The following is a 26,133-nucleotide window of genomic DNA, read 5'->3' on the forward strand; positions in this document are numbered from 1 at the left end:
TTGTCATACCCTTGAGGGCTGATAAGCCTCACACTGGACCCTGGCCTAGATTGAGGGACATGGATCTAAAAACAGGACATTTAAGTAGGACAGTGATGTACCACATATTGGTGCTACACTTTGTGTGCTTATTATCAAAGCTGCTAAAAATGGTAGCGATCATTAAGTCTCAAGTCACAAGTTCAAAAGCTCATTCAGAAGAAAGGATGTGTGAAGATGATTAGGAAAGAAAGATTAAAAATAGATGGAGAATGACATTCCATAAGAGAGGTGCAAAGGGAAAATTGAAAAAAAAATTGAAAGGAGATAAGAATCTGCTTGAAGGTTTTTTTTGGGAGTGAGAGACACGCACTGCTTGAAAGTGATTGCACAATGAAAAGTGAGAGAAAGAGTTTCAGGGTTTTTTTTTTATTTTTTGAAGAGGACTAGCAGGAGATAGTGGAGAGGCATGGTATGTGAATGGAAAAGAAAGTAGGCCAGAGGAGATCATTTCAAGAAGCAGCATTAGAAAAGTGCAGGTATTGGAGGAATGTGTCGGAGCAATAGAGTCAGATGGACCAGTGCCAATTAAAACTACACAAAAGACAAAACAAAACCTTGGAAAATAAGGAATATGTAGAGTGCCGGCAGTGGTGGAAAAAAATTTGGTGAGGCAAGAAATATGTAAGTGGGAGAAGCATGACAGAAAAAGAGGGACTAGAGGTTGTGTGGATGTTTTCAAAGCATAGACAAGAGAGAAAGTCACTGAAGAAAGTGTTGCAGTCACAGGGAAGAACTTCCAGGAAGAAGTATGAGTGAGGTGTTACTCTCTTAAGGATGTGTAATAAGTTCTCTATTATTATGATGGAAATGCCTGTACAGATGAAACTTTGGTACTTATTATGGAACAGCCACATTCAACCTTTGCACAATGAACACTTTTAAAGGTTAAGTGTATGTGATTTGAAACAAAAATACTGCAGCCAACAGCTATTTTCTATATAAAGATACAGTGGAACAATGGCGTCATAAGCAGCAAATGAAGAGCCCCCTCCCTCTGTGTGTGTTGTGATCCGAGCTTCACTGCTCTTTGTTTTGGTAGCTGGTCCAGGTGCACATTCATTTTAGAGGGTGTGATTATATTATAAAAAGAGATGACACCATTTTTCACCCCTTTTCAACACTGTCAAATCTTTCAGAGATAGAAATACTGAAAACCCACATGTCAACTGCCCTACTTACTAACAATATTAGCAATGCTAACAACTGTGCATGCGGAAACACTTATTTAACGTGGTAGCGCAGGCTGCTCGCATTCAGAGGCGTGAGTCCTGCTGCAACAGCTGCCGGTTCAGTTCCGACCCGGGCCTTTTGGTGCGTGTCCTCCACTTTCTCTGTGTCCCAATTTCCTGGTTAATATCCTTTCAATAAAGGTGAAATGCCTAAAAGAAATATCCAGGAAACCATTTCTGATGCCTGCAAGGCAGTTTGCTGGATTCCTACGCACACAGTTGAATTTCAGTTGCAGTTCTCTGTGTGTTTGTTTTGTGTCTGTTGTATCTATTGTGTGTTTAGGGACTGAACACCTTGCTCCTGAAAACAAAGGTTTCTTTGTCAGCCACGTCACAAGGTAGCCTGGGACACGGTTAATTTTATTAGTAGCAACTGTTCTTTTCATACTGTGACAGGTCAGAATGTCTGCTGTGTTAAAGTCCTGTTGCAGTTCAGTTGCAGGCCTGAAGTATCTCAACAAAATGTTGATGAATTTCACACTCGTGGTTACCAGAGGATGAATCGTATAGATTTTGAATGTGTAACCCTTATTTTTCCTCAACATCATTAGGGTCAAAATTTCAATTCGTTCAATTCAGCTCAAGGTCTTGATAAAGCCTCAGAGACCTCTTAGTGTGCCTTTTTTTATCGTCCCCTGGCAACGCATTAAGTATAATGAAAATTATATCTGGTAAAGTGGGTATCAAGAAAGCAGTCGCATGAGACTCATAAGTACCTCTCCAGATTAATATACGTTCTGGAGCATATTTCGAAAGAGACAGTGTATCTTTAAATGAATTACAATGAATGAAAGACCTTAATACCTCATTATTAATGCAGATGAAATACAGTTGAGTGTCATTAACAGATCCTCAGGTTCTCTTGTCACTGAGCCAGCTGCTCAGTGATGCAGCACCAGAGAATCAAGTACAAATAGAGCCGCTAATGGGGTAATTTCCTTCTGAAATGTGGTCAGGCCTGATAGTTGACAATCTATCAATTATGCATACACGGCTGGCAGTTAAGTTGTTGTTTGTGTATGTGTGTGTAATTTAGGCAGTAGTTTATCCCAAATTACATCTGTGTTTGTTGTATGCATATAAATGAGTGTGTGCATGTTCAGTTAATGTGTGATGTGTGTATGTAATGGGTCCCCAAGGAGAGGAAACAGGAGATGGATGAAAGTAGATGGCTGCAGAGACAAAGGCTAGAAAAACAGATGAAGAAATGAGGAAGGTGTTTGAGAATAGATGGACTGAGGAGGGATGAAGAACAGTGAGAGGATAAGAAAGAACATAAGTCATTTATCTCCCTCTATTATATATGGAAACATTGCCACCATTTCTTATTGTCCCTCTTTTCTTCTTCCTTTTTTATTTATTCTCTGTACCCTCACCTTCTCCTGCCTCCTTCCTTCTCTTCCCCCTCAAAACCCATATCTCTGACGCATTCTCGCCCCTCCCTCCCTGCAGCTACTTTGCAAATCCTGAAGTTTTATATTTTCTATTCCACTTAAAGAACCCTGCTGTCGTATGTCGTGCGCCAGAAACTAGAGGTCAGCCAGAGAAGCGGCAGAGAAACCTCACACCAAATGATCTGTGGAAAAAGCAGAGTGACATGCAAAGTGCAGTAGAACGGAACAGCCCCCGAGGAAAATCCTGCGACCATTTTTGTTTCTAAAAGCGGATCAGCGGTTCCTATAATCTGGGGGGGGGGGGGGGGGACGGGGGACTTTCGGTTTTAACCATAGACTGTATATATATAACCAGATTAACACCGACAGGTTGACATTCTGCGGCCTTTGGGTTGTGGCCGCACCACAGAGTAATGAATTAGCATTTTATGAAGTGAGCTTTGACAATAAGGTGCATGAATAGAGAAGGAGACCTTTGTCTGGTGGTAACCAGCATACTTCTTTTACAACACCTAAACTAACAAGTGTTAATAATCATCTTTGGTACGTTAATAGAGAAATAATCAGGATTATCATGTTATGAAATAATTGTACACAGTAAATCTCCATCAACAGAAAGCTGACAGAGATTTCTTTCTTCTCGTTCCTCCACTCTGTGCCTCGGCATTTGATGACAGACTGCCTGGTTGAAGGCGCTGACACAATGATGACAGAGAACTGCTCAGCCGTGGCTACTCATTAACTGTGTGTGTGTGTGTGTGTATGTGTGTGTGTGTATGTGTTTGGGAAGGAGAAGGAGGCATGTGGTTTGTACATCAGCGTATTCACCCCTGCTGTGCTATGGCAGGAGTGGTAGTTTTACAGCCCTCGAGGAAGTGGTGCAGGTTTGAGTGTTTAATCTTTGGCCTCGGGGTTCACAAGAGTCTGAGAGTTGAGAGAGATAGAATGAGAGAGTGGGATCTGTAGAAATAAAGATGCATATTTCAACTTTTTCAAAGCATTATATACTATGAACTATAATCTATAACAGAAGTCTTCAACAGGGGTTCCGCGATCTCTAAGGGGTCCGCGGAGGTAAAAGATGTCTAAATGTCTTTAAATACACATTAACATGCATCCAACATATTGTGAGGCTGATTTGACCCTCTGCCTGACAACATCCATCCGTCCAAGATTAGATAAGTTGTGTGCTATCCATCAGGGTCCGACATCTCACTAATGTGGGAGTATTTGTGCCATCCACAGATGGCTTGAGGATTCACTGTCTCCTCTACATGCATGTTTAAAATAAAAACATGAATCTGTGAATTACTTTAATAGCTCAGTGTTGTATGCAAGATGTAGATGTTTATAAATGGCAGTGGCATGGCCACCCTATACCTTGCACATGTTTAAATTAAAAACATGAACATATGAGCCCGTGTAATATTTGAATAGCTTAGTACTGAATGCACAATAACAGGGTAGCTATGTTTATACATGGCACTGGGCCCAGTTTAATATAAATCACAATTTTATACAATATATATATAGTAGGGGTCCCCGCTCAGTCTTTCCACCATTTGGGGGTCCTTGGCCTGAAAAACGTTGAAGACCCCTGATCTATAATATAAGTAACCTGTTGTTTATCAAGTATCAGAATGAAACTTGTAAATGATAAATAAACTTTTATGTCAATTAGATTTATTTTTTCTCTTGTCAGATATTGTACATGAGAACTTGAAGATGGGCTCAGACGGGGAGAGCGACCAGGCGTCTGGAACGTCGTCAGATGAGGTCCAGTCTCCGACCGGCGTCTGTCTGAGGAACCGAGTTCAACGGCGGATCTCCATGGAGGTGAGAGGCCCACATAGACACATATGCACTCACACATACATAGAAACACACAGCACAGTAATTGTTGAAAAAATGGTTGACAGGGCACGTCTGCATTTCGCCCTTTACGCCCCCCTCATCTCCTTCTGCTCTGCTCTTCAACACCACCCTCCTCTTCTCCCCCTCGTTCTCTTGGGAGATCCAAGTCGGGAGGGGGTCAGGGAGGGGATCGCTCATCCCCTAATGGGCTCTGAGTGTCTGGGCGTCATGATACTGATAGCAGTCCTGCTCCCTGAGGAACGCAGCAGCGTCTGTTAAAGACATGCAGTGTGATCGTCTGTGCTGTGACCACATTGGTTTACTACATGTTGGCTGTGTCAACACGGCTCCAGTGCATGCTGGGAGTAGAATCTGCTTTGTTCCTCTTTTAAGGACATATATAATCTACGTACACCTTTTAATATCTTGTTGCCATAAACAAATCTTCTTGACATCTTTACACCAGTTATACTTTTAAGAAACTAGATATTATCTTTTATTTTTCCAGAGCTCTGCCATCTGTAAATGTAGAACTCCAAACTTGTCTGCTAGTAATTCCCTTTTTTAAATATAATATCTAGCTGCACGCATCTCTTTTCTCATCCAAAGATTCTCAGAACAGGTTTTAAAATGCTTACTGAGTCAAAGACCATGAATTGGCTGTGATGGCCCTCAGGGTGAATTCAACACAGTCACTTACACAAGCTCAGCAAATAATAAATGAACAGGATGAATTGTGAAGAGGCTGCATGGTTACCATGGGATTGTTTTTGTCTACTAGTTTTTACTTGAACTGTGTTTTTGTATGAATTTAAAAAAAAAACTTCTCCGTACCAACATTGATTTTCAAAACAGTTTTTATTATTTATGCTAGCGATATGTAAGTTATATAAGATGGAAGAGGTGGTTCGGCAAATAAGATGCTCAATCTTGGCTTTAAAATCATCTTTCTTATGAATCTCAACCTGGAGGACTCCTGCCCTCTGCTGGCAGAGGATTGTACTTGATCTAAGAGTGAGGTCACACACAAACACAATTATGCTGACCTATTTTTAGCTTGAGTTAAAATCATTTGTAGTTGCATTAAACAACACACACACACACTTGCACACAAATATGTTACATGACCACAACTCCACTGCTATTCTTCTGGTTCATTTTGATGCTGCTGGAGGTTTTAAGAAAGCTACATTGATTCAGTAAAGAGGTCAAGGCCACAGTGTGCTCTCACTTCCAGACCCATGTTAAAAGATGAGCAGCCTTCTGTTTTTTTGAGCTCCGACTCCACACTTTTAATCTGTCCTCTCAATAAATTTGCATCTTGTCGAAGTGTCCTTAAAAAAGAGACTGAAACAAATTGGCCCAGACGGCTGTGCTGACAGTGCGTAAATGGTTTGTGATAGAAAAACAATGCATATAGAAGCGCTGTTTACGTGAAGGTGACTCTGCACAGTTTAAAAAAGAATAAAATATATTAACCCCAAATCTCCAAAAAAATTAACAAGGATACAACAAGTGGATCAGTGTCCTCTCCTTATTACATTTTACCCAATTTTATTGTGTTTTATTTAGGCAAATGCTTTTGTATAGATATAACTGAACAAGTGTATTTCATTAATATGTAAAATCGGCTGCATAAATTAACAAGTATATATTCCTCATAGACATGACTGGAAAAGTACATTTTTCCATGTGATCAGTTGTTTTTATCAATTTTTCTGTCGATTGACTCATTGAAACAATTATTTCAAGACTATATCGAAGTGTGTACACATGCAATTTTCAACCACAGTGAAAAGTATTGTGCACAGCGAGTGAACAAAATAAAAATAGTTGAACTGCAGAGAGGACGGACCAGATTGAAGACTGACACTAAAGAGAGAAAAAGCAGCACTGAGTCGTATTATGTAATATTGTTTCTCGTCTTCCAGACAGCCATATGCTCTGCAGGATGTGAGCTCTCCGTTGTCATGATACTGACAACCTTTCTGAGCAGCTCCGTGATAAAGAACTAAAGTAATGAAAAGAAATGAGATGATAAAAAAAAAACTGTTGTCATTTTCTCTCAGTGTATTTTTATTCCACTTCACATCTTTCAGTGTTATGCAACTTCATGTCAGACGTGATGCTTTTTTGATCCTGGAATAGATTCAATGTGCCGTCCACAACACTAAGATAGGAGCCCGGTTATATTGACAGTGACAGCCTGCAGTGTGAGCTCAAACCGACAAAGAATATTGTACAACCTTTTCTTACCCTCACGTTGTTCTCTGCGTGTGTTTTAACACTCACAATCTGATTTGTATAAAGTTTTGCTGTTCAGCTGCAATCATGCGTCCAAACACCACCTCTTACTTTTACTCCACGTGAGGTGTTGATCGACCTGATCTGTCCTCTCGCTTTGGGAGTAGCAAGAGAAGAAAACAAGTTATTTTAGACACCGTGCATGTGTGTGTACGTGTGTGTGTGTGTTTCTATGTGTGTGTAGACTCAATTGCCTACATTGCGTTGTGTTACTTGCTGCTGAAAAGGTCCCAAGCTTCATATAGACACAAGGCATGCAGCAGTATGATATGAGCAGATTGCCAAACAGCAACAGTGTGACATACAATCTTTAGCTCATGCTGTTAACTATCGAAGTGTATAAGTATGAGTGGCACGAATTTAATCTGGTTTTAGAGATTTCCAGCTCAAAATACTCAGTTTCTTTTCCCCAAGCCGCAAAGTTCTTAACCAAATAAACTCGACAGCCACCACAGGAATGACAAATTAAAAGCTGGCCTCAATCCTTAACTGTGTTTTTTATGGGTTTGTGTTGCAGGACCTCAACAAGCGTCTGTCGCTGCCAGCGGACATCCGAATTCCCGACGGTTACCTGGAGAAGCTGCAGCTCAGCAGTCCGCCCTTCGACCAGCCGCTCAGCCGACGCTCCCGCCGGGCTTCTCTGGTCAGTGCATTTGTGCGTCTGTTTGTCTACCTCTGTGTGCGCCACCTTTATTGCTTTGTGTTGCTCGCCGTCTCATGTCGGTGCCGGTTACCATGGCAACAGGCCCAGTGTGAGCCGAGGAAGGTTTCATCTGGAGTCACCAGCTCTCGCCTCCCGCCTTTAGCCCATCAAATTAGATTAGATAGATCTGTGAACCTCTGATCTGACACGTTGACTGTTCTTATCATGTTTGATGTTGGTGTTTCTGAAACAAAAATCTTCTTGCTGCATTTCTGCATGGTTGTCCAACTCGTGAACAAGACATCCATCACATTAGAAGCACAGACACCAACATGAGCAAAGGACTGGCCGAGATGAAACAGCTGCTTTTTGTTTTTAACTGAAGAGTTATCTTGACTTTTTGAATTAGAAAATGGTACTGTAAATCTGTTGAAATAAGTTTGACTGTTGTTGCAAGAGCAGACAACACATTCTCAAATTCCAAAATGAGTTATACATAGACATGTTTGATAGCTGATCATTATTGTAATTTATGCTTAATGTTGAGTTTTTTCTCCCTTTAACTCAGTCGGAGATCGGTTTTGGGAAGCTGGAGACGTACATTAAGCTGGACAAACTGGGAGAGGTGAGGAGGGACTGAAAATCCAGATGTGCCAATAACAAAAAAAAGACTATGCTTTGTAACTCTCTTTAAGTCAGTAATGTTCATCCAGTGTTATGTTTTGCTTTTAGGGAACCTACGCCACAGTATTCAAGGGACGCAGTAAGCTTACGGACAACCTGGTGGCGCTGAAGGAGATCAGGTTGGAGCATGAGGAGGGAGCGCCATGCACCGCCATCAGAGAGGGTAATTCTACATTTTACACCTTTTACCGGCAATAACTCGGCATCATCAGCTCCATGTTACCTTCCTATGGGAATGAAGGTTTTGTCACATTGTTGGTTGGTTTTCACCGACTAGAGGCTTAAAGGTATCTATATTTATCTATTATTTTAAAGTGTGCATGTGTGTTTATCTCTGTTTCTGTCTTTGTAGTGTCATTACTGAAGGACCTCAAACACGCCAACATCGTGACGCTACACGACATCGTTCACACTGAAAAGAGCCTAACGCTCGTCTTCGAGTACCTGGTGAGGCTCTTTGTTCCTGAAAACATATGGGCTGATATTATTTAGGAATTATAAGACAATTACAGCATTTTAATTGTTTTCTCAACTGTTTATACACGCATTCATCATAGTTAAAGATCACACCCACACACTTTTGCCAATCCTCTTAGGTAACTTTATGGTTATTGATTTACAAAAAGCATTGAAAACAATTAAGTCTATATTTGCCAATTCATCATAATGGATGAGAAGTAGTCATGTTTTGCAAAATCTTATTAGAACGATGTCAGGTTTCAATCATTATTTATTCATTCTGTAAAACAGAAAAGTAATGAGTTAGAAAAGATGAGGTGAAACCGATTTGCGGAAAAAAAGGAAAGAATGGTGAAACTTTAAAAGAAGAAGTTTTTGGAGGTCTGGGTGTTTTTGTGTCTTCTGTCTGTCTAATAGCTCTTTATTTTCTGTAGGATAAGGATCTGAAACAGTACATGGATGACTGTGGAAACATAATGAGCATGCACAATGTGAAGGTGAGGACACTTTCCAATTGTTTCAATTCCCTCCTTGTGGAAACATTCAACTCTGCTTTCCCCTTTCTTGTTCTACATTTGTTCAATACGTTGATGTAATGAGACTTCATAGTGTTTTAGCAGGTCAAAGGTTTCAACATAAAGTTGAACTAGTCAATGGCCTTTTTGTTGAAATAGTCTGAGCTACTTGGGGCACTTTCACTTACGTCCACTTTCTATTTTTCAAAGTGAAAACTAAACCAACCAGATCAATTGTAAACAATGTAACAAAAGACATGAATTTTTGTTCTGATGTGAAAATGCAGCTGATGTGTGGTGTAAAAGTCAAAAGTCTTTTTCACATATCTGGTTGCATTTCCATCCCATCTGAAGAACTGAGACATTTGACCCCTATGATAAAGGAATGTGTATGGAAGATATAGGGTTTGCACATGATAATGCTTATTTACCCTTCAGATATGCTTCCCTCATGTCTTTCCAGATCTTCCTGTTCCAAATATTGCGAGGGCTGTCATACTGTCACAAGAGGAAAGTTCTCCACAGGGACCTGAAGCCTCAGAACCTCCTCATCAATGAGAAAGGAGAACTCAAACTGGCTGATTTTGGTGCGTGGAGACTCACAAGCATTTATTCTTGATGTAGCACTAATTGTATGAAAATGCGTTTGGTTCTTTTTGCACGATATCTGTTTCATTTCCTCTCTGTGCTATGCTAGTTTCCTGTGTGAGAGATCCTAACGTGTGTTCATGTCTGTGGTGGGTTTGTCAGGTCTGGCAAGGGCCAAGTCCGTCCCAACTAAAACCTACTCCAACGAGGTGGTGACTCTTTGGTATCGGCCTCCTGATGTTCTGCTGGGATCCTCTGAGTACTCCACACAGATAGACATGTGGTACGAGTCTCACAACAACCCTGCTACTAGATAGATACATATTTGACATTTTTACATTGGCAATGCATTGAAAAGTTTGTGGTGTTCAAAAGTTACATAGTAGATATTATGAATAAATATTCTGACTGCGTGTGTCTGCAGGGGCGTTGGTTGTATATTTTATGAGATGGCTGCAGGTCGGCCGCTGTTCCCCGGCTCCACCGTGGAGGACGAGCTCCACCTCATCTTCAGGTTACTGGGTGAGCAACTTCTGCCAGATCACATCACCATAGCAACACAAATGTTCCACCACACGTTATTCACAAACTGTGTGTTGGTTTGCTGTGACTTCAGGAGCGCCCACTGAGGAGAAATGGCCGGGAATCTCCTCCATCGAAGAGTTCAAATCCTACAAATTCCCCAAATACAAACCACAGCCGTTAATCAACCACGCTCCCAGGTACTGTGTGTGTGTTATTATGAGGACATTTGTGGTTGTTTTTTTGTGTGTGACAATGTGCCACTGGCAGGAAATCCTGTTGAACATTTCAGCGACGGCTGGCCACTTCCTTCCTCCCATGAGCCCTCACATTCCCATCAGCCTCTGCTGCACGCAGACAATAAACTGTTGCTCTTCCTTTTGTCTCCTCTAGGCTGGACAGCGAAGGCATCGAGCTGCTGCTGTCTTTCCTCAGAGTGAGTGCTTACTTTCTTTATATATCACCCAGAATGCACATCACTCTGAACAGATTTATAAAGCAATTACCCTCATCTATATACAACATGTATGGAAACAGCACAATTTCCCTTCATAAATATTATTACTATTGGTAGTGGTTGTATAAGTGTTTAGAATTTTTAGGTGGTTTCATTGAAAAACATAAAATCATCATGAGATTATATTGGTTATTTCTTTTATCTCAGAGTTACAGCTTCTTATTAGACCCATTTTGATAAAATGACAAAGTATAGTAAAATTATGACTTGAATAATGAGGTTTCCTACAATATGTTAGTTTATCAGACGCGATTTTTGCTGATGAAAAAAGCAATAGTTCATAAGCATTTATAAGTATTGCCTTCAGTACTAATTGTAGACAGCAGGGGGTGCATTACTATCAGTGGTGTCTGAGCAGTTCAACCACTGGAGACACAACAAGCCACCACAGCATTATTTAGATTAGGTTGATGTTTTCCTGTTCGTCTCCTCACAGTACGAATCCAAGAAGAGGATTTCAGCGGAGGAGGCGATGAAGCATTCCCACTTCAGGCAGCTCGGGATGAGAATCCACACGCTCTCTGAGAGTAAGATTATAAAGCTGCTGTCTTTTCTGGCTCTGTCTCACTTTGTGTTTTTTTTCCGACATTCAGACAATTTGCTGTAGATTGAAACTTTCCTCTGTGTTGCAGGTGTATCAATATTCACATTAAAAGAAATCCAGCTGCAGAAAGACCCCGGCTACAGGAACTCCTCGTATCCAGAGTCAGGTGGGAACTCATCCAGATGCCTCAGCATGTCACTTAATGATATCATTAGATAAAGATACTTCCCCATTCCGATACATGGATTTTGTGTATCTGCAGCTACCGAGTACCGATCCAATACAAGTACTTTTGAAAAAACTGTACTTTAGCAGCTGTATGCTACTAACGCTGGATAGAGGTGATGCTTGCCATCATTGTGTGGAACTAATGTTGTAATGTTGCAACACTCAAAACGGAAGTCTCGAACGCGTCATCATTTTACGTGTCGAATTTTTTTTTTGTGAAATGTTGCCAAATTGCTGTCCTTGCTGCTAGCGCTGGCTAATGCTACACTGCTGTCTTTTGTGGAGACCCTGTCGCCGCTTTAAATCTAATGCTTTTTAGGAGTCACGGCACAGCTGCCCTTTTCCTTTTCGGCTAGTCCAGGCATCTGTACCGTGACTCCTAAAATAGCGGCAACTGGCTTGTCGAAAAATAACTCTGCTCATTTCAGTCAACATCTGTTTTTGCTTACTTCCATTGTTGTTGTGTTTCCGTTGTGTGGCTTTTGCATTTGTGTTGGGGCTTTTGAGGTTGTGTTGTGGCTTTTAACTTTTATATTTTCTGTTTTTGCGCTTGTGTGACGCTTCTCAGCCACCGTATCACCCCCCCCCCAAAAAAAAAAAGTTACTTTATATATTAGCGTCATTGGCAGATGCATTATGGGTATTGTATTCTTCTTTTCTTCCAGGAAACGGCAAGATCAACAGGAGGCAGAGCATGCTCTTCTAAAGTTCAGTGACGGCCGACTGCCCACCCTCATCATCACTCCTCATCAATCTCTCGCATGAGCCCACCTCCTTTCAGAGTGACACCCCTCCAACTTCCTACACACACACACACACACTCACACACACACACCTCTCAGAGCAATTGACTCTGGGTTGAATCTGTTTGGAAACTGTGTTTATTTATTGGGGGGAATGGGGTGAGGTTGAATTTATTTGCTGCTAAACTACTACTGTTTGTATTTAACACACTGTGTGTGTGCGCATGTATGTGTGTGTGTATACATGATGTGAACTCGAGACGCCGTGCACAGTTCAGCAGTCAGGAAGGTTACTTTGTCTTCTGACTGCGATTCTCTGGCTTCGTTTGAGTTAGAATTCCACGGATGTTGATGTCGACGCTGTGATCCCAAGTTGTTGTTCTTGTTGTCGCGCTCGGAGACCGAACGCTTCAGGTTTCTCCAGTGTTTTCCTTTTATAAATATGTTTATCTATATAAATATATATTTGGAGTTTATGTTTTGTTTTCCTTCGAGCTTCCTTGACCGAACTCCACAACATTTCCAGGTTTAGAAAGACCGGGACAGCTAAATTGTTGGGGGGAAAAAAGATTCCTCTGGATTCCTTATCATCAGTCGTCCGTAACCTTTCAGACGGACTATGAGAGGTCCGGCTGGTCTGAAGGGGTTTCCCTGAGGGTCTGTGATCGGACTGTGTTAACTGAGGGTTAAGAAGCCAACAGAGTCCGGTAAAGCTGGGAGAACCTTGAACCAACTTGTGGTTCTTTCCAACCAATCTGGCTCAGCAACAGGACCGAGCCTGATGAACAGGGGAAGGCAACCTGTTGGGGAGATGAGCAGAAAGCACAGATGAAAGAGGAGGAATACTGGAGCCGAACAGGAAACCACGTGATATCCCACAGGAAGCCGGAAAGCCTTCCGTGAGACCCCTCACCAAACGGCTAGGACTTCTGTGCTTTTTGTTTTTTGAAATGCAAGCTATACCTTCTCGCTCTGTGTCATTCGCAGATCTCACTGCAGTAACTCTTTGTTTTTAACTTGCACTTCAGTGTGGTGTTATGGAATCAGGAACCCGGGCCTCGACACGGCCGAGTTTACCCAACAGTATTAAGATGTGTACTCTGTATCTGTGAACTTTGACCTCTCCTTGTGAAACAACGGTGTCATTGTGGCATGTTTTGGGAGGGGCGGGGCTGGCGGCGTGGGAAACCTGGGACCAGTAGAGTGTGTTTCAAAGCAAAGTGGTTGTTTTCCAGCTGGCGTCGGACCACTGCTCTCTCCAGCTTTCGTACACAAGACAACAATAGAAAAGATTTCAAATTGAAATGTTCGATTTAACTGCCCGCTGTGTTGTTTGCAACTGACAGTGATGCTACAGATGCAGCACGTTGAGAAGTCTCACTTTTGACAGCTATTTCTACTGGAGCTAAAGAAAAGGAGTCCCCCCCACAGCACTTGAACCCTGTGACATTGATGTGCAATGCATTCCTGGTTGAATTTAGTTGCATTCGTCATTTATTTTATATAGATCAACATAGGTGTAGTCGAGATACAGTATGTCCAGCAGCTGGGTTGTGGTTTTTACCGTTATTAAGGAAAAGTTCAACATTTTGACAAACACTAGGGATATTGTTCTCATGTCTGTGCGGTAAACTAGCCTAGCGCCTCCAAAGCTCACAAATGAACATGTTACATCTTGTTTGTCTCATCCCAACAAGTGTAACTAGAGTGAGTAGAAATAGTTGGACTGACCTTCTGAAAACACACAACTAGGCATTTTTACACTTCTGTATTTGAACAAAGTAAAAGAAACAAGATATAACATAGTAATTTTTTATCAGGTGAGCTGTTTCTCCATTTCCAGTTTCAGTGCTATGCTCAGTTGTGAAAAAGAGAGTTAAGTGAAAGAGCTTCTGCACTAACTGACCCCAGGGATGCATCGAACATCACAAGTTAAACATGAACGAGTTTGTGAATATCCAGGGGGGGGGATTCTTTAACTGCAGCTTGTGGTCTGTCGAGATTTCAATGACCAACCACCCTAGAGTTCTCTAATTGGTAGAACAGATTAGAAGCGTGCAGGAAGCTCCACTAATGCTCGATCAATAGCAGACGTAATTAATGTAATACACATTAACGGAAACACAGTTTGCCGCTGACGGTGTAATAACCCTGTAAAAACACTGTATTACCTGTCATTCCTGTAGTTTGTCCTTTCAGTGATTTTATGAATGAATCAATTAAAGCTCAGCACAAACGGTTACAGCCGATAGAGATGAAGATACCGTACATGGTTTATATTTATAATAATGTAAGTTATTGTGTTCATACTCAAACATCCTGTATTGCGTTGACTCACAGACCTACGGTTATCCCCTTAATAGTGACAGGTATCTGGATTTTTGGATGCTTCACTTAAAGAGCTGTTAACAAACCTAAGGATGAAAGTTTATTCCAATATTAGCTGCAAACTGTGTTTCTGTTAATGGAGCATTTTGTATATGAACAGCAGTAACATGCGTGAAAGGAGATTTCTACGATGGCAAAATTATTTATCATTGTAAAACTGTACTTTTTCAATTGATGAATGACCTGACTTCATGTGAACATGTCTGAATGCCTGTGTGTGTGTGTGTGTGTGTGTGTGTGTGTGTGTGTGTGTGTGTGTGTGTGTGTGTGTGTGTGTGTGTGTGTGTGTGTGTGTGTGTGTGTGTGTGTGTGTGTGTGTGTGTGTGTGTGTGTGTGTGTGTGTGTGTGTGTGTGTGTGTGTGTGTGTGCGCCTGTGCCTGTGTCTGTGTGCCTGATGCATGGAAGGCCTGCTGTGTTGTGAATACGATCTCTCGGAAACACTGAGCTGCCGGTGAACAGTTGGTGTGTGACTTTTTACTGGAACTATTTATTTCTCATTAACCATCGAAAAAGTAAATTTAATCTGTTTCATAAAAAGTCTGTGCAGCCGTCATTTCTCTGAGTGGTGAATATGAGAGTGTGTTACCAACTAAAGCTGAGGGAGCATCTCTGAAAAGTCAATTTTATTTTCAAAAAAACATTTCTCCCAAGCAAACAAATCATGAGAATACACTTCCATTCATCTCTTTATAAAAATAACCAGGACCCATTTTACAAAAAAGGACACTTCTGTGCAATTTTGACCTGGAATGTCTGTTACCACCTTGTTTTAAAGCCTAATACATTTACATACATCTTACAATATAGAAAGGCACAGCTGGTACAAACAAAACAGTGCATTAAAAACAAAAGCATGAAACTGCAGCTGAAGTTAAGTTCACAGCGTCAAGTCAACTTGTCAAAGCAATGCAAAAAGACCGCTCCGGCCAGCAGCTGCTCTGCTAGGAGTCGGTGAGGGTGTCCTCTCTTGTGTCCACATGTCCAATTTGTTACTATTAAATAACTAGCAATAGATGTGGTCTATTGAAACTAAGCACAGGGGTAAAAAAAACTTGACTTGCTAGCAGTCGTAGCAAGGTCTCTTTACAGGCCTATGAAGCCTGTAGCGTTGAATCATCCAGTTACGGTCCCAGTTCTGGATTTTATATTTGGAAACATGAAGCAGGTGAAAACAGCCCAACAAGTGCTTACCTGCACGTGTAACTTTCACTAGTTAATGTGTCATTGCCTGTTTGTTTAATCCCTACAAAGACCAAAGTGTAAAATTGACATGGTGTGGTTTTGGCGTGGTTAGGAGCTGAACTACTTCTTGGCATCACCTTGAATTTGACAAAATAACATTCAGTCCTCAGTAAAACTCTGTTTTCCTTACACAGGTTTTTCCTGATAGATATTTGGTCATCAAGTCTTAGATTTAGATTTTAACGTATTTCCTGTAGAGCCCTCAGCGACCAGGCTCCTCTCCTGTGGAACTAACATCTCAACATTTAAAGGTTGCACTTAAAATGTTCCTTTTTGATAAAGCCTCTAGTTAGTTCTGGATAAGGTGAATCCTGAACCATCCCTTAGTTATGCTGCTATAAGGCTAGACTGCTGGGGGGAACTCCCATCATGCACTGCGCACTTCTAAATAAACTATTATTATAATAATAGGGTCTAGTCAAGATTATCTGGTGCTGCTATCAAGAACAACATTATTACATCTATGAATATAACTCTAATCGTTTTCATCATATCAGCCAGTCAGACAGAACTCAAATATGAGGGTTACACAACTGTTCCTTGTCTCTCTCTTATCTCCTCCTCTCCTCCTCTCTCACCCGTCCACTTTAAATCTAGTTTTAGAAGTTTCTTCTAGGTATCGAGGGAGTTTTCTTTTCTCTACACAGTTTTCAATATTTGCTTGTTATGAGAACTCATGTGATTCTCTAGAATATTGTCAGGCCTCGAAGCTGCACTAAGGTCTCTTAGGTTAATGACATTCTTTAGTAAACTTATAAAGTCTGTCTCTGTGAGGTGTGATAGTTTCTGATGAGGATTTCCCAAGATCTCCATTGTTTGAGTCAGGGCAGAACTAAAAATTCATAAAATTGCAGCAGACTGCAATAACAGTCCGTGACTCTTAAACCTAAACCAAGTGGAGCGAGATGAGAGAACATGAGGGGAGATGTGCAACCTCCAGTTAATTCTTCTTTTTGCATTAAAATAAATTCAGAGTATTTTACATCCTTAAAAGAAGAAAACATTAAAACATCAATGAAATGAACATGAGCAGTTTAACTGTGGTAAACACAAAGAAAGCTTGAATGCAAAATACTGAAGCTCCCGTGTCTTTACGTGATAACCATAAAGAACCTGGTTTCAAATCAAAGTGTAATCAGACTCAGGGGAAGCCTGTCTCCAGTAATGATGTTCCTCTAAGCTGACTGGCTTAGTCCTGATCTGGACCCACTCAGTCTGGTTCGGCCCAGCTCTCTTTAATGGGGCTGACATCAGGACTTGTGGGAGCCGGGGGACAACAGCAGGGGAGAGTCCATGCTGGAGAAAGGCATTGGGATGTGTCCGTTTAACAGAGAGGGAAACTGTCGGGAGACAAGTTACAGTTAAAGGTAGAAATGACTACAATTAAAAAACTTGTGAGGTCCAACAACATACAGCCTCTTTACAAAAATCTGCTTTACAAAAATGTATTGACCAACAGAGTGAAGAAATAAATCACAAAATCATATTTCAGTCTGTATTTATTTCAATCTTTATTTAGTAACATTTATATCTCAATATAATTAAATTAAAGGTGATTGAAATTGTAGGCTCTATTAAAACAAAGTATTTACATTTTTTAATCTGACAAAATATTGCTGCAGAGTAGTGACACTAGCAATACTACACTAATAAGCAGAAGTGCAATAATGTTACTGATTTCACTTCTATCCCTCAGAGCTTAAATATGGCCTTTACACAACTGCTTCTCTCTAACACTTAATTTGTTAGTGGGGGTAATGTGATGTCCTCCCAAAATGTGTAATGTCGCTTTGCGGACATGGGTGGGAGGGGCTCCTGACCAAAAAGCCCTCACCCTCTCCCCACCGAGCCAACAGGAAGTTGCCCCCTCTTCTCGTCCACACCAGAACGGAAACATCTGTGGCTTATTTTGAAACTCTGGCACACAGTGAATCACACACACACACACTTACACACACACTCACTACCCGAAAACAACAGTATAATGTAAGTCTGTAGTGTGAGGTGACCAGACAGAGCCTGTAGTAATGAAGACGGGTGTTTTTTGAGCACGCAGAGAATTTTTTATCAGTCACCGACAGAGAAAATTAGGCTGATGAAGGTCTGTGTGATTTATTTAAATGAATAGGACTGTAAGAACCGACCCTATAAAAGCACAATTAACATCGCTCCAAAGGATGTCTGCAGAAGTGGGTCTTGAGTTTCTCCAGACTTTGCCTTTCACACAACAACGCAGCATGAGATTCTCTGCTCAGGTGCTTTCGCAATATCACAGAAAACTCCGGGGGTTACAGTAAGGGAACGGGTAGCAGGCCTGTAGACAGCACATCAACATCTGCATCGGCATCGGCCCTTATCACCGAAAACTCAATGTTTTCAGTAAGCTCACAACAGCTGCTTTAAACGTGTTTCATATTGTAGATAAAGTAGAAAATCAATTTCAAACGTAGCTTTAATTAGGCAACAGGCTAAACTCTCTATGGCTTTTTGATCTCGTTTTTTGCATGTCCAGCTTCAACCACCTAGTCCGACAACATATGTCACCAACTAGTCTGTTTTAAGTGCAACCAGCTGGTTCTGTCTTCATCTGGTTGGAACTTGTCAGACGATCTGATGTAGTTTAGGTTACAGGCTGAGTCAAAGGTCAATCAGGATGAGACAAACTGGATTAAGAATAAGATGAGCTATGAAAAGCATGAAAAAGGGAAGCAAGAAACAAGTGTCTGAGTCTTACCTGGAAGAGGGAGGCGTGGCTCTGGAGCTGTGCAGGGCTGAGGGGTCCCACCGGGCTCAGACTGGACCAGAAATGGATATTGGAGAGCAGAGGACTGGGTGTGAGCAGCAGACCAGACGGAGTCTGCACAGACAAAACCCCACATTAAATATCAGAGGATAAATTTACCAAAATTCACAAACTGTTTATTCTGGCAATAATTCCAGAGAGCTGTACTTCTGTGGTGAAGTTTTCATGTCAGTTTCACCCGGAGCTCAGAGCCACATCTGCCCTCTGGTGAACTCACATCCACCAGACAGACTGACTGACTTGGCAGACCGACTCCATGTAGGTCAGGAAGCTCCATTCATACAGAATTCACGTCATCTATTTTCTCCTGTCTCGTTTTTCTTCATGTTTAACTAAGAGCAGTTGGGTTTTCTCTCTGGTTCTGCAGGAGAACTTAAGTCTCTGTTCCACAACAACAACAACCAGCAATTAAACTGGAAATGTCAATATTTTGCACATCAGTGGGACATTTGCACATCACTTGAATCCCTGCCTGTATAGCATTTAGCAATTATATTATATTACTCCATATATATATGCCTCTTATTGTGAATCCCTCCTATTATATTAATATTTATCCTAGTATACAGTAATTATACTATATATACTATGCTACAGTGAATTTAGATGCATTTATATTCAGCACATGCCATTTTTATGCTCATATTCATATTGTATAGCATATCTTCCTATATACCAAAAGACTATATATCCAAATGTAAACGTCCAATTCAATATCTCATACAAAATGAACAAATACATTATACAATCATCCAATGCCAAATACATTTCTCTACAAACAATATTTCAGTGTGTAGTGAAAGGTGTACATTATGTACGTATTCTGTGTAGTTCTATTTTAGTGCTTTATTCTATTGTTCCTGTCAACTGTTAAATACTAGCTGGCTAATAAAGACATAAAAAGTATGAAAGTTGTCTTTTAAGGCAGAAACAACGCAACCTTTGAAAATAATAACAGCTCCGCCCTGCAGCTATTCAGTCGGACTTGGCCACTAATCAGTCAGCAAAGTTATTTCCCTGCTCATTTATAAACTTTACTTAACTTCATTTCCACTGAGCTACTTGTTAAGGAGCAGCTTACGAGGTGCTTTCATCAGTGTTTGAGCGGCTTCCGCTGATTCAGTTGGCAGATCGAGTCGACTAAGAAGATATCGACTTGAACGGCAGCCACTACAAACTGGTCTGAGGTTCTTTAATCATTTAATTTGGGATGTAGGCCACAGTGAAGAGGGAGGAAGCGTCTTGACAAGGTCCCTGGATTCTGAAAAGCCGATCGCGAGGACAGACAGCGGCTGTTCACATGACCACACTACAACATGTAATGACCAACGAGTGTAGTTGAGCCATCAGCCATATTTTCCATCAGCGATGTACACATAGCAGTGTATGATTACTGGGTCTGGATGAAAGCGTCAGCTGAATGCCTGAGTGTAGTCAGACTGTCCTGGTTTGGTCAGCGTGTTGTTGCCAGTGAATCTGGAGCTTCAGGAACATGTGGCTTCACTTATGAACCTCCTCCCTCCCTCTCTCCCTTCCTCCCTGGCCTCCTCCTTTCTTTCCGCTCACCTCTGTCTATCTCCTCCCTGTCTGACTTTCTTCACCCGAAATTTCCCCTCTGCCTCCTCTCCTCCCTCGCCCACAAACCACTGCCTTCACAGGGAGCAGTGTGTGTGTGCAGTGGTGTTAACACCCATGTGATGTGTCACGCTGTACCTGTGCGGTGAGGAAAGCCGGGGTCAGGGACCCTGAAGGTAGAGCCGGGCTGTTGAGGGCGATGGAGACAAGGTCACTTCCTGTCAGCAGGAGGGAGGAGGCAGAGATTTCTAAGCCTTTGGGCTTCCTGCTCTTCGAAGGCCCACCATTGGCCAAGCCCCTCCTCTCTGGCGTGGTGGTGCTCTGTGACCTCTCCCTTTCCCTCTGACCTGAAGACAGGTTTAAAGGTTGAGCGGTCTGCTCCGACTCATCAGTATCTGTGCTCTGGCTCCGCCCCCTCCAGTACGCGTGGGTCGGGCTTTGTTGCGGAGAGGTGGAGCAGGCGGGCGAGCGGGCCTGCCCGGGAGACGGCCTGGAGGAGTGTGAGGTGTCTCTCGAGGATGGGGGTGGGGTGGAGGGGAGGGAGGAGTGACCACGGTTATTCACGAACCGGATGACCGAAGAGCTGTCGTCGTGGCGACCGGATCGGGGCTCCATCTTGATCGGCCGGTTGGGTTCCAGGGAGTGCTGCAGGGAGCTGACCGTGAAGGAGGAGTACAGGCCCGAGTGGAGGTATTCATTTCTGCCGCTCGCGTCCTCGTCTTCAGCGTCCGGCTCCGACGTGGCACTTTCCTCGCTGCAACGGCCAGACTCCACCATCGCAGGGTCCATCTTCAGAATCTCAGGGAACGACACAAATTTGTAGACAAACTTCTGGCCGATCACTTTCTTGATGATGTTCTGCAGAAGACATGTGGTCGGTGAATTAGAGTTTTCCTACTTTATTAGCACTTTCTGGTGTGTTAACGTCATTTCCTTGGCTCAAAAAAACTTGGAATTTCCTCAAATCTGTTTTGAACTTCTGATGCCGTCGATAGGTGCACGTGTTGCATACCTTGTCGTAGTAGTAGCGCAGGGCTCTGCTCAGCTTGTCATAGTTCATGTTGGTCTTGTTCTTGCGCAGCCCCCACAGCTTGGCCACATCTTCTGACTTGAGCAGCTTGAACTCGCCGTCGTTGGACGTCCAGCGGATGAGGTGTTTGTGGCTCTGGTCGAGCAGAAGCTGCAGCAGGAACTGCCAGAGGGTGATGGAGCTCTCCATGACGGGATGACACCAGAGACACAAGCAATCTGCAGAGGTCAAAGAAGATTAAGACTTAATGAAATCACATCAACCAACATATATTGAAATGTACTGCCAAGACCTATAATGGCCGTTTCCTGTCTGTTAGATTGGGATGAAAATCTACGGGAAGTCGAATCAGGAGAGGGGCCTGTGGTTCCTCATTTGGAAGATTTCAAAAAATGTTGACCAGGACAAAACAAGCTGTAAACTCAACATTGACATATTTATCAGTTATGGCGGAAATGTCAGCTTGTTTTGCTGCGGTCAAAAAACAAGATGCTAAAATGACCCATAGAGACGACAGAAACTGCAGACTTGTGGCCTTTTTCACATTACACGGTAGTTATTTGCTCCATTGATGTTATAAACATACTTTACATCTACATCTTTAATATTAATTATTAACGGTGAAATTCAGTTTTATACGTGAAGCAAGTCTATAGTAAAACATTCTACATTAAAAGTATACATGCACTTACGTAGAAAAGGTGTTACGATGTGGAAATGTCATCATTATATTATATTGACATTGTGTAGCGTTTAAAGGATATATAAATAATGTCACACATCCTCAGACTGATTGAGATGGAGACGTCACCGAAAACATGAAAAGAGGGTTTGCCTCCTCTGAAGCGAACCCAGATAAAAACCACAAGCATAACATCGCTGACCGTACCCAGCGACACCACCCCCCCCAACTCAGACTGGGAATTTCCTTTCCCAAAAACCCCCGAACCCACAAACACACAACAACACAAACATGTCAACAGTTTAAAGGCTCCACAGAACAAATCATGTTTACTGTGTTTGTCCCTGACTACGATTCTTGAACAAAATCACACAACATATATAACCTAAATATAACTGAACAAAGCAGGACAAATGCTGACACTGATGCTCCTTCTCCCGTTAATCTAAGACAGAGTATGTTTTTTATACAGTAGGGGGGCGAATTAAATCTCGGATTACTGAATGGAGAAGTTAAATACATCCAGATGCCTTGACACATGACATAAGAGGCCACTGAGTCACTGTCAGCGTTTTATTTCCTTTTATTCATCATATATGAATCTGTTATGACTGAAAGGACATAATGCTTAGGTTCACATCTTTACTTACAGACTTTCAATGAAGGAGTTGTGTAAGTTTCTACATTAGCAACTAACCCTTCCTTTACCATGGAGACTTATCATCCTTTAAAATAGACGCCAGCATCAGGCCGTTAGCAAGATCAAATTACATTCTGTCATAGATTATTCATACACCTTACTTTTCACCAAGACAGCAATTTGAAAAGCATTTCTACCAACGGCTGCTGCTACAGAATAGTGTCAATGAGGAGATATCACTATAACTATTTATTAACGTGATGGGATTATCGTTTAAATTTTACACATTCATGTTTTTGCTTCTACTTCACACAAGATGTGACCTCCTACTGTAAGCTGCTGGGGGGAAGATGCGTCATTGGTGTGTCCATGTGTGTGCGTGTGTGTGTGTGTGTGTGTGTATGTATGTATGTATATATGTGTGTGTGTGTTACAGAGCGAAAGGAAGAGAAGATGAGCAGACATTGGATGGTTTTCAAATGTTTCCATGGTGATAGAGCAGGATGTGGTCAGTGACCTGCCAAGACAAGCATGGGTCTAACCAACATGTTTACCTGGAAGCCAGACTGTGCACGCCTGTCTGTCTGTCTGTCTGTCTGTCTGTCTGTCTGTCTGTCTGTCTGTCTGTCCTTTGCTCTGTCTCTCTTTCTCAGATTAATTCATAATTAGCAGGAAATACAATACCACACACCACCTAAAGAAAACCATGACAGTTGCATCCAGAATCCCAATGGCAATCACATCTGCTTCCACAATGGAGAAACATTGGAGTGGAAGACCTCACCTCCAGAGGTAGAGGCTGCTCCACCTGCCTTCACAACAACATGGTTCAGTAAGACTATCTGAATACTGAAACAATATAAAGACGCAGTACACACTGGTCTTTGTTTCATTGTCTTTCTAACAGGAAACAAACCAGCAGAGAGGGGAGAGTCCATGTGGTGCAAACAATGATCTACCACCACAAACACACGTACAGGCCGCCATATCCCTTGCTTCCTTTTTCCTGCAGGGTGTGTGTGTTAAGTGATGGAAGAACAGCGGTGCCTTCTGTCTAAACCAGGACTTCCTGTCATTCAGCTGCAGGGGTGTCTTTCCTGGAGAAAGGGCCTTCCCTCTCGGGGAGGCAGGACTTCCGGTCACCGGGATTCACCAGGAACACACACCCAGACACACGCACACAGTTATTTGTGTTAATATCTATTATTGTCAACACTTAGCGGATGCAGAAGTTGTGCACCGCCTGAACACTACACACACAAACACACACACACACACACACACACACACACACACACACACACACAGATTCATGACAATACATGTTGATGCACATTTGTCCTGATTTGTGCTCAGCCTCTGACGTTCTCACAACTCTTCTCTAACTGAAAATGAATTTTCTGAAAAGTGTCAAGCTTCCCCAGTCTAACAGTTTGACAGTCTATGAACTCTGTGCCTCTCTCCACATAGACTCCCCTCTACACAGTATAGCCCCCCCCCCACACACACACACCAACTCTCTAAATGTAAATCTATCAGATATCATCAGCCTCGTGTATCGTGGCACGTTTTCAATCCAATATAAACAAACCAAACAACACATGACTCGACTCTTCATCCATATTCTATGTGCTACTTATTTCTTATTTTTGGACCTGTGTGTGTGTGTTGGGGGGGGGGGGGGGGGGGGAGACATGGAGGTTCTTTCTGGAACTCAAATGGTTCTTTGTTTTGAACCAGTGACTCATTTTCAAGATGTTGTCTGCTGCCAGCTTCAATCCGGAAGCGCATGGCAATTAGTCTGCGAGGTCCAGACAAACCAGAAAGTCTACAACTGGATTTTAAAGGAGCCACGGCAGATTTTTCCACCGCAGCCTGTACAATAACCGCTTTTCGGTTATTTTTCAAATGTGACAGAAATTGGAGAAACTTTACGCATAAGCTTGTTCCAAATGGAGGCTTCTGGAGCGTGACTTAAAAACATTTTACGCACAACTTTTACGCGCAGTTTTAACACGTCATTTAATGTTGTTCCGTGTTACCTGTGGGCATCCGAATATACAGTGCGGAATACGGAAACAGCTAAAACAAGTCTGCCTCTTCATCTCCATTACGCACAAGCGCGCAGATACATATCTCAACAAAGTTGTAGGGATCATGCACCTACCCGACGGTGGACGGCGGCTGTTCTTCTGTCCGTCTGCCCGTGAGAGACGTGTACGTGTGTGTGTGCGTGTTTTTGTCTTAAAGCGGGGAGTGTGTGTTGTGTTGGGGCTCCATGCCGCTGCCGCTGCTGATGTCTGAAAGCGGATCCGGAGCTTTTCTCTCTCCCTCCCCAGAGCAGGAAGTCGGGACGCGCAGACGGAGAACCGGCGCACTTCCTCTGGCGCAGTATTCCCGTCTGTACACACACGTACGCACGCACGCGTACACACACGCACTCACAGAGAGAGAAAGAGAGAATCTCAATTTCCGATAAACACACCCCCTCCGTTAAATCCCTGTCTCGCGCACGGAATGAAGCCACGCGCAACACAGACTCTTTCAGACCTGCACACACACTTAACATCACGCACAGAAACAGCTTAAAACAGTTTACATGAAAAGAATCTCTCTGCAAAGACAACTGACAACTGACGTCACCCTCTTCCTGTCCATCGGGAGGGGTTCCTGTTCCTGCACACACACGCACACGCACACAGACAGACAGACGCATTAATATGTTACCGAATATTGTGAATCACTTTCTGAAGGAGGAGGGGGGGCAGGTCCAGCATTCAGAAAAATTAAGCACGAATTAAAAGATTAAATTGTTGAGTCATCAAGTCTATATAAGCGCTTTATGGATGCTGATCTTTGACCTTGTGCATAATGTAGCTTCCCGTTTATTCTCATTCTTTGTGTATTTTATTGTCCATAATTTGTTGACATATGACTTAATTCCGCATTTGTGCATGGGACATGTTTACCACGTGTAGTGTCTGCGGTATGTAATACTGACTGTAATGTAACACTGTGCTGTGGATGAATTTTAGGTTTAGAACTGCTGACGTCTCACATGATCCATTACCACGTGACATAGGATGGAATTATTAGTTACCAGTAAATGACCCAGATCTATTTCCATCCTGTTGGCTTATAACCACATTTTGACAAGGATGTAAACCAGAAGCATCTTCGAAGTTTCAGGGTCTGTGTGCTCGACACAAGCTGTAGAGCTGGATTTGGATTTCACGTTTCCCCCAATGCAACTCAATGGTATCTCATGTAATACTTTACTTGGTTAATGTCTTTACGTCCAGTTTATAACATAGACTTAATAAACATACAAACTTCCAAGCCCAATCTTTTTAGCTATAAATAACAATGCAAATTTGCCTATATTGGCTATGTAGGTGTATGAGGTTGTATACATGTCTAAATATATACATAGCCTTATATGTTATTATTATTATATAGTATTTATTTATTAAATACAATATAGAGCACAGGTAAACAATATATTTA

At 42.2% G+C, this 26,133-nt stretch overlaps 2 protein-coding genes across 2 annotated transcripts in view; one reads left to right on the forward strand and one right to left on the reverse strand.

Moving 5' to 3' along the window:
* cdk17 (cyclin dependent kinase 17) overlaps window positions 1-15,262 on the forward strand; it is a 36,991-nt gene extending 21,729 nt beyond the window's left edge. The window contains exons 4-17 of the mRNA XM_062382375.1: window positions 4,368-4,501; window positions 7,341-7,466; window positions 8,035-8,091; window positions 8,199-8,313; window positions 8,503-8,597; window positions 9,044-9,106; window positions 9,588-9,711; window positions 9,875-9,995; window positions 10,137-10,234; window positions 10,329-10,434; window positions 10,628-10,670; window positions 11,188-11,278; window positions 11,384-11,461; window positions 12,189-15,262. Coding sequence (XP_062238359.1) covers window positions 4,368-4,501; window positions 7,341-7,466; window positions 8,035-8,091; window positions 8,199-8,313; window positions 8,503-8,597; window positions 9,044-9,106; window positions 9,588-9,711; window positions 9,875-9,995; window positions 10,137-10,234; window positions 10,329-10,434; window positions 10,628-10,670; window positions 11,188-11,278; window positions 11,384-11,461; window positions 12,189-12,229 — 1,292 coding nt within the window. The 3' untranslated portion in view covers window positions 12,230-15,262. The remainder of the gene's footprint in view (window positions 1-4,367; window positions 4,502-7,340; window positions 7,467-8,034; window positions 8,092-8,198; window positions 8,314-8,502; window positions 8,598-9,043; window positions 9,107-9,587; window positions 9,712-9,874; window positions 9,996-10,136; window positions 10,235-10,328; window positions 10,435-10,627; window positions 10,671-11,187; window positions 11,279-11,383; window positions 11,462-12,188) is intronic.
* elk3 (ETS transcription factor ELK3) lies at window positions 15,261-25,255 on the reverse strand. The gene is made up of 5 exons (XM_062382376.1): window positions 24,794-25,255; window positions 21,287-21,522; window positions 20,413-21,132; window positions 18,631-18,753; window positions 15,261-17,236 (listed from the first exon to the last, which is right to left on the reverse strand). The coding sequence occupies exons 2-5, from the start codon at window positions 21,491-21,493 to the stop codon at window positions 17,147-17,149; spliced, it is 1,140 nt and encodes a 379-aa protein (XP_062238360.1). The 5' UTR covers window positions 21,494-21,522; window positions 24,794-25,255; the 3' UTR covers window positions 15,261-17,146.
* Between the last annotated feature and the right edge of the window lie 878 nt (window positions 25,256-26,133).

Source organism: Platichthys flesus, chromosome 23, assembly GCF_949316205.1.
Source record: "Platichthys flesus chromosome 23, fPlaFle2.1, whole genome shotgun sequence".
NCBI classification, from domain to species: domain Eukaryota; kingdom Metazoa; phylum Chordata; class Actinopteri; order Pleuronectiformes; family Pleuronectidae; genus Platichthys; species Platichthys flesus.

Excerpts from the sequence above, each read along its gene's own strand:
- elk3 (XM_062382376.1), bottom strand. The coding sequence starts at position 21,493 with ATGGAGAGCTCCATCACCCTCTGGCAGTTCCTGCTGCAGCTTCTGCTC. Across the intron at positions 18,754-20,412 it reads CGGCTTTCCTCACCGCACAG|ACTCCGTCTGGTCTGCTGCT; the intron begins GTACAGCGTGAC and ends TTGTCTGTGCAG. Across the intron at positions 17,237-18,630 it reads GCCACGCCTCCCTCTTCCAG|TTTCCCTCTCTGTTAAACGG; the intron begins GTAAGACTCAGA and ends GTCTCCCGACAG.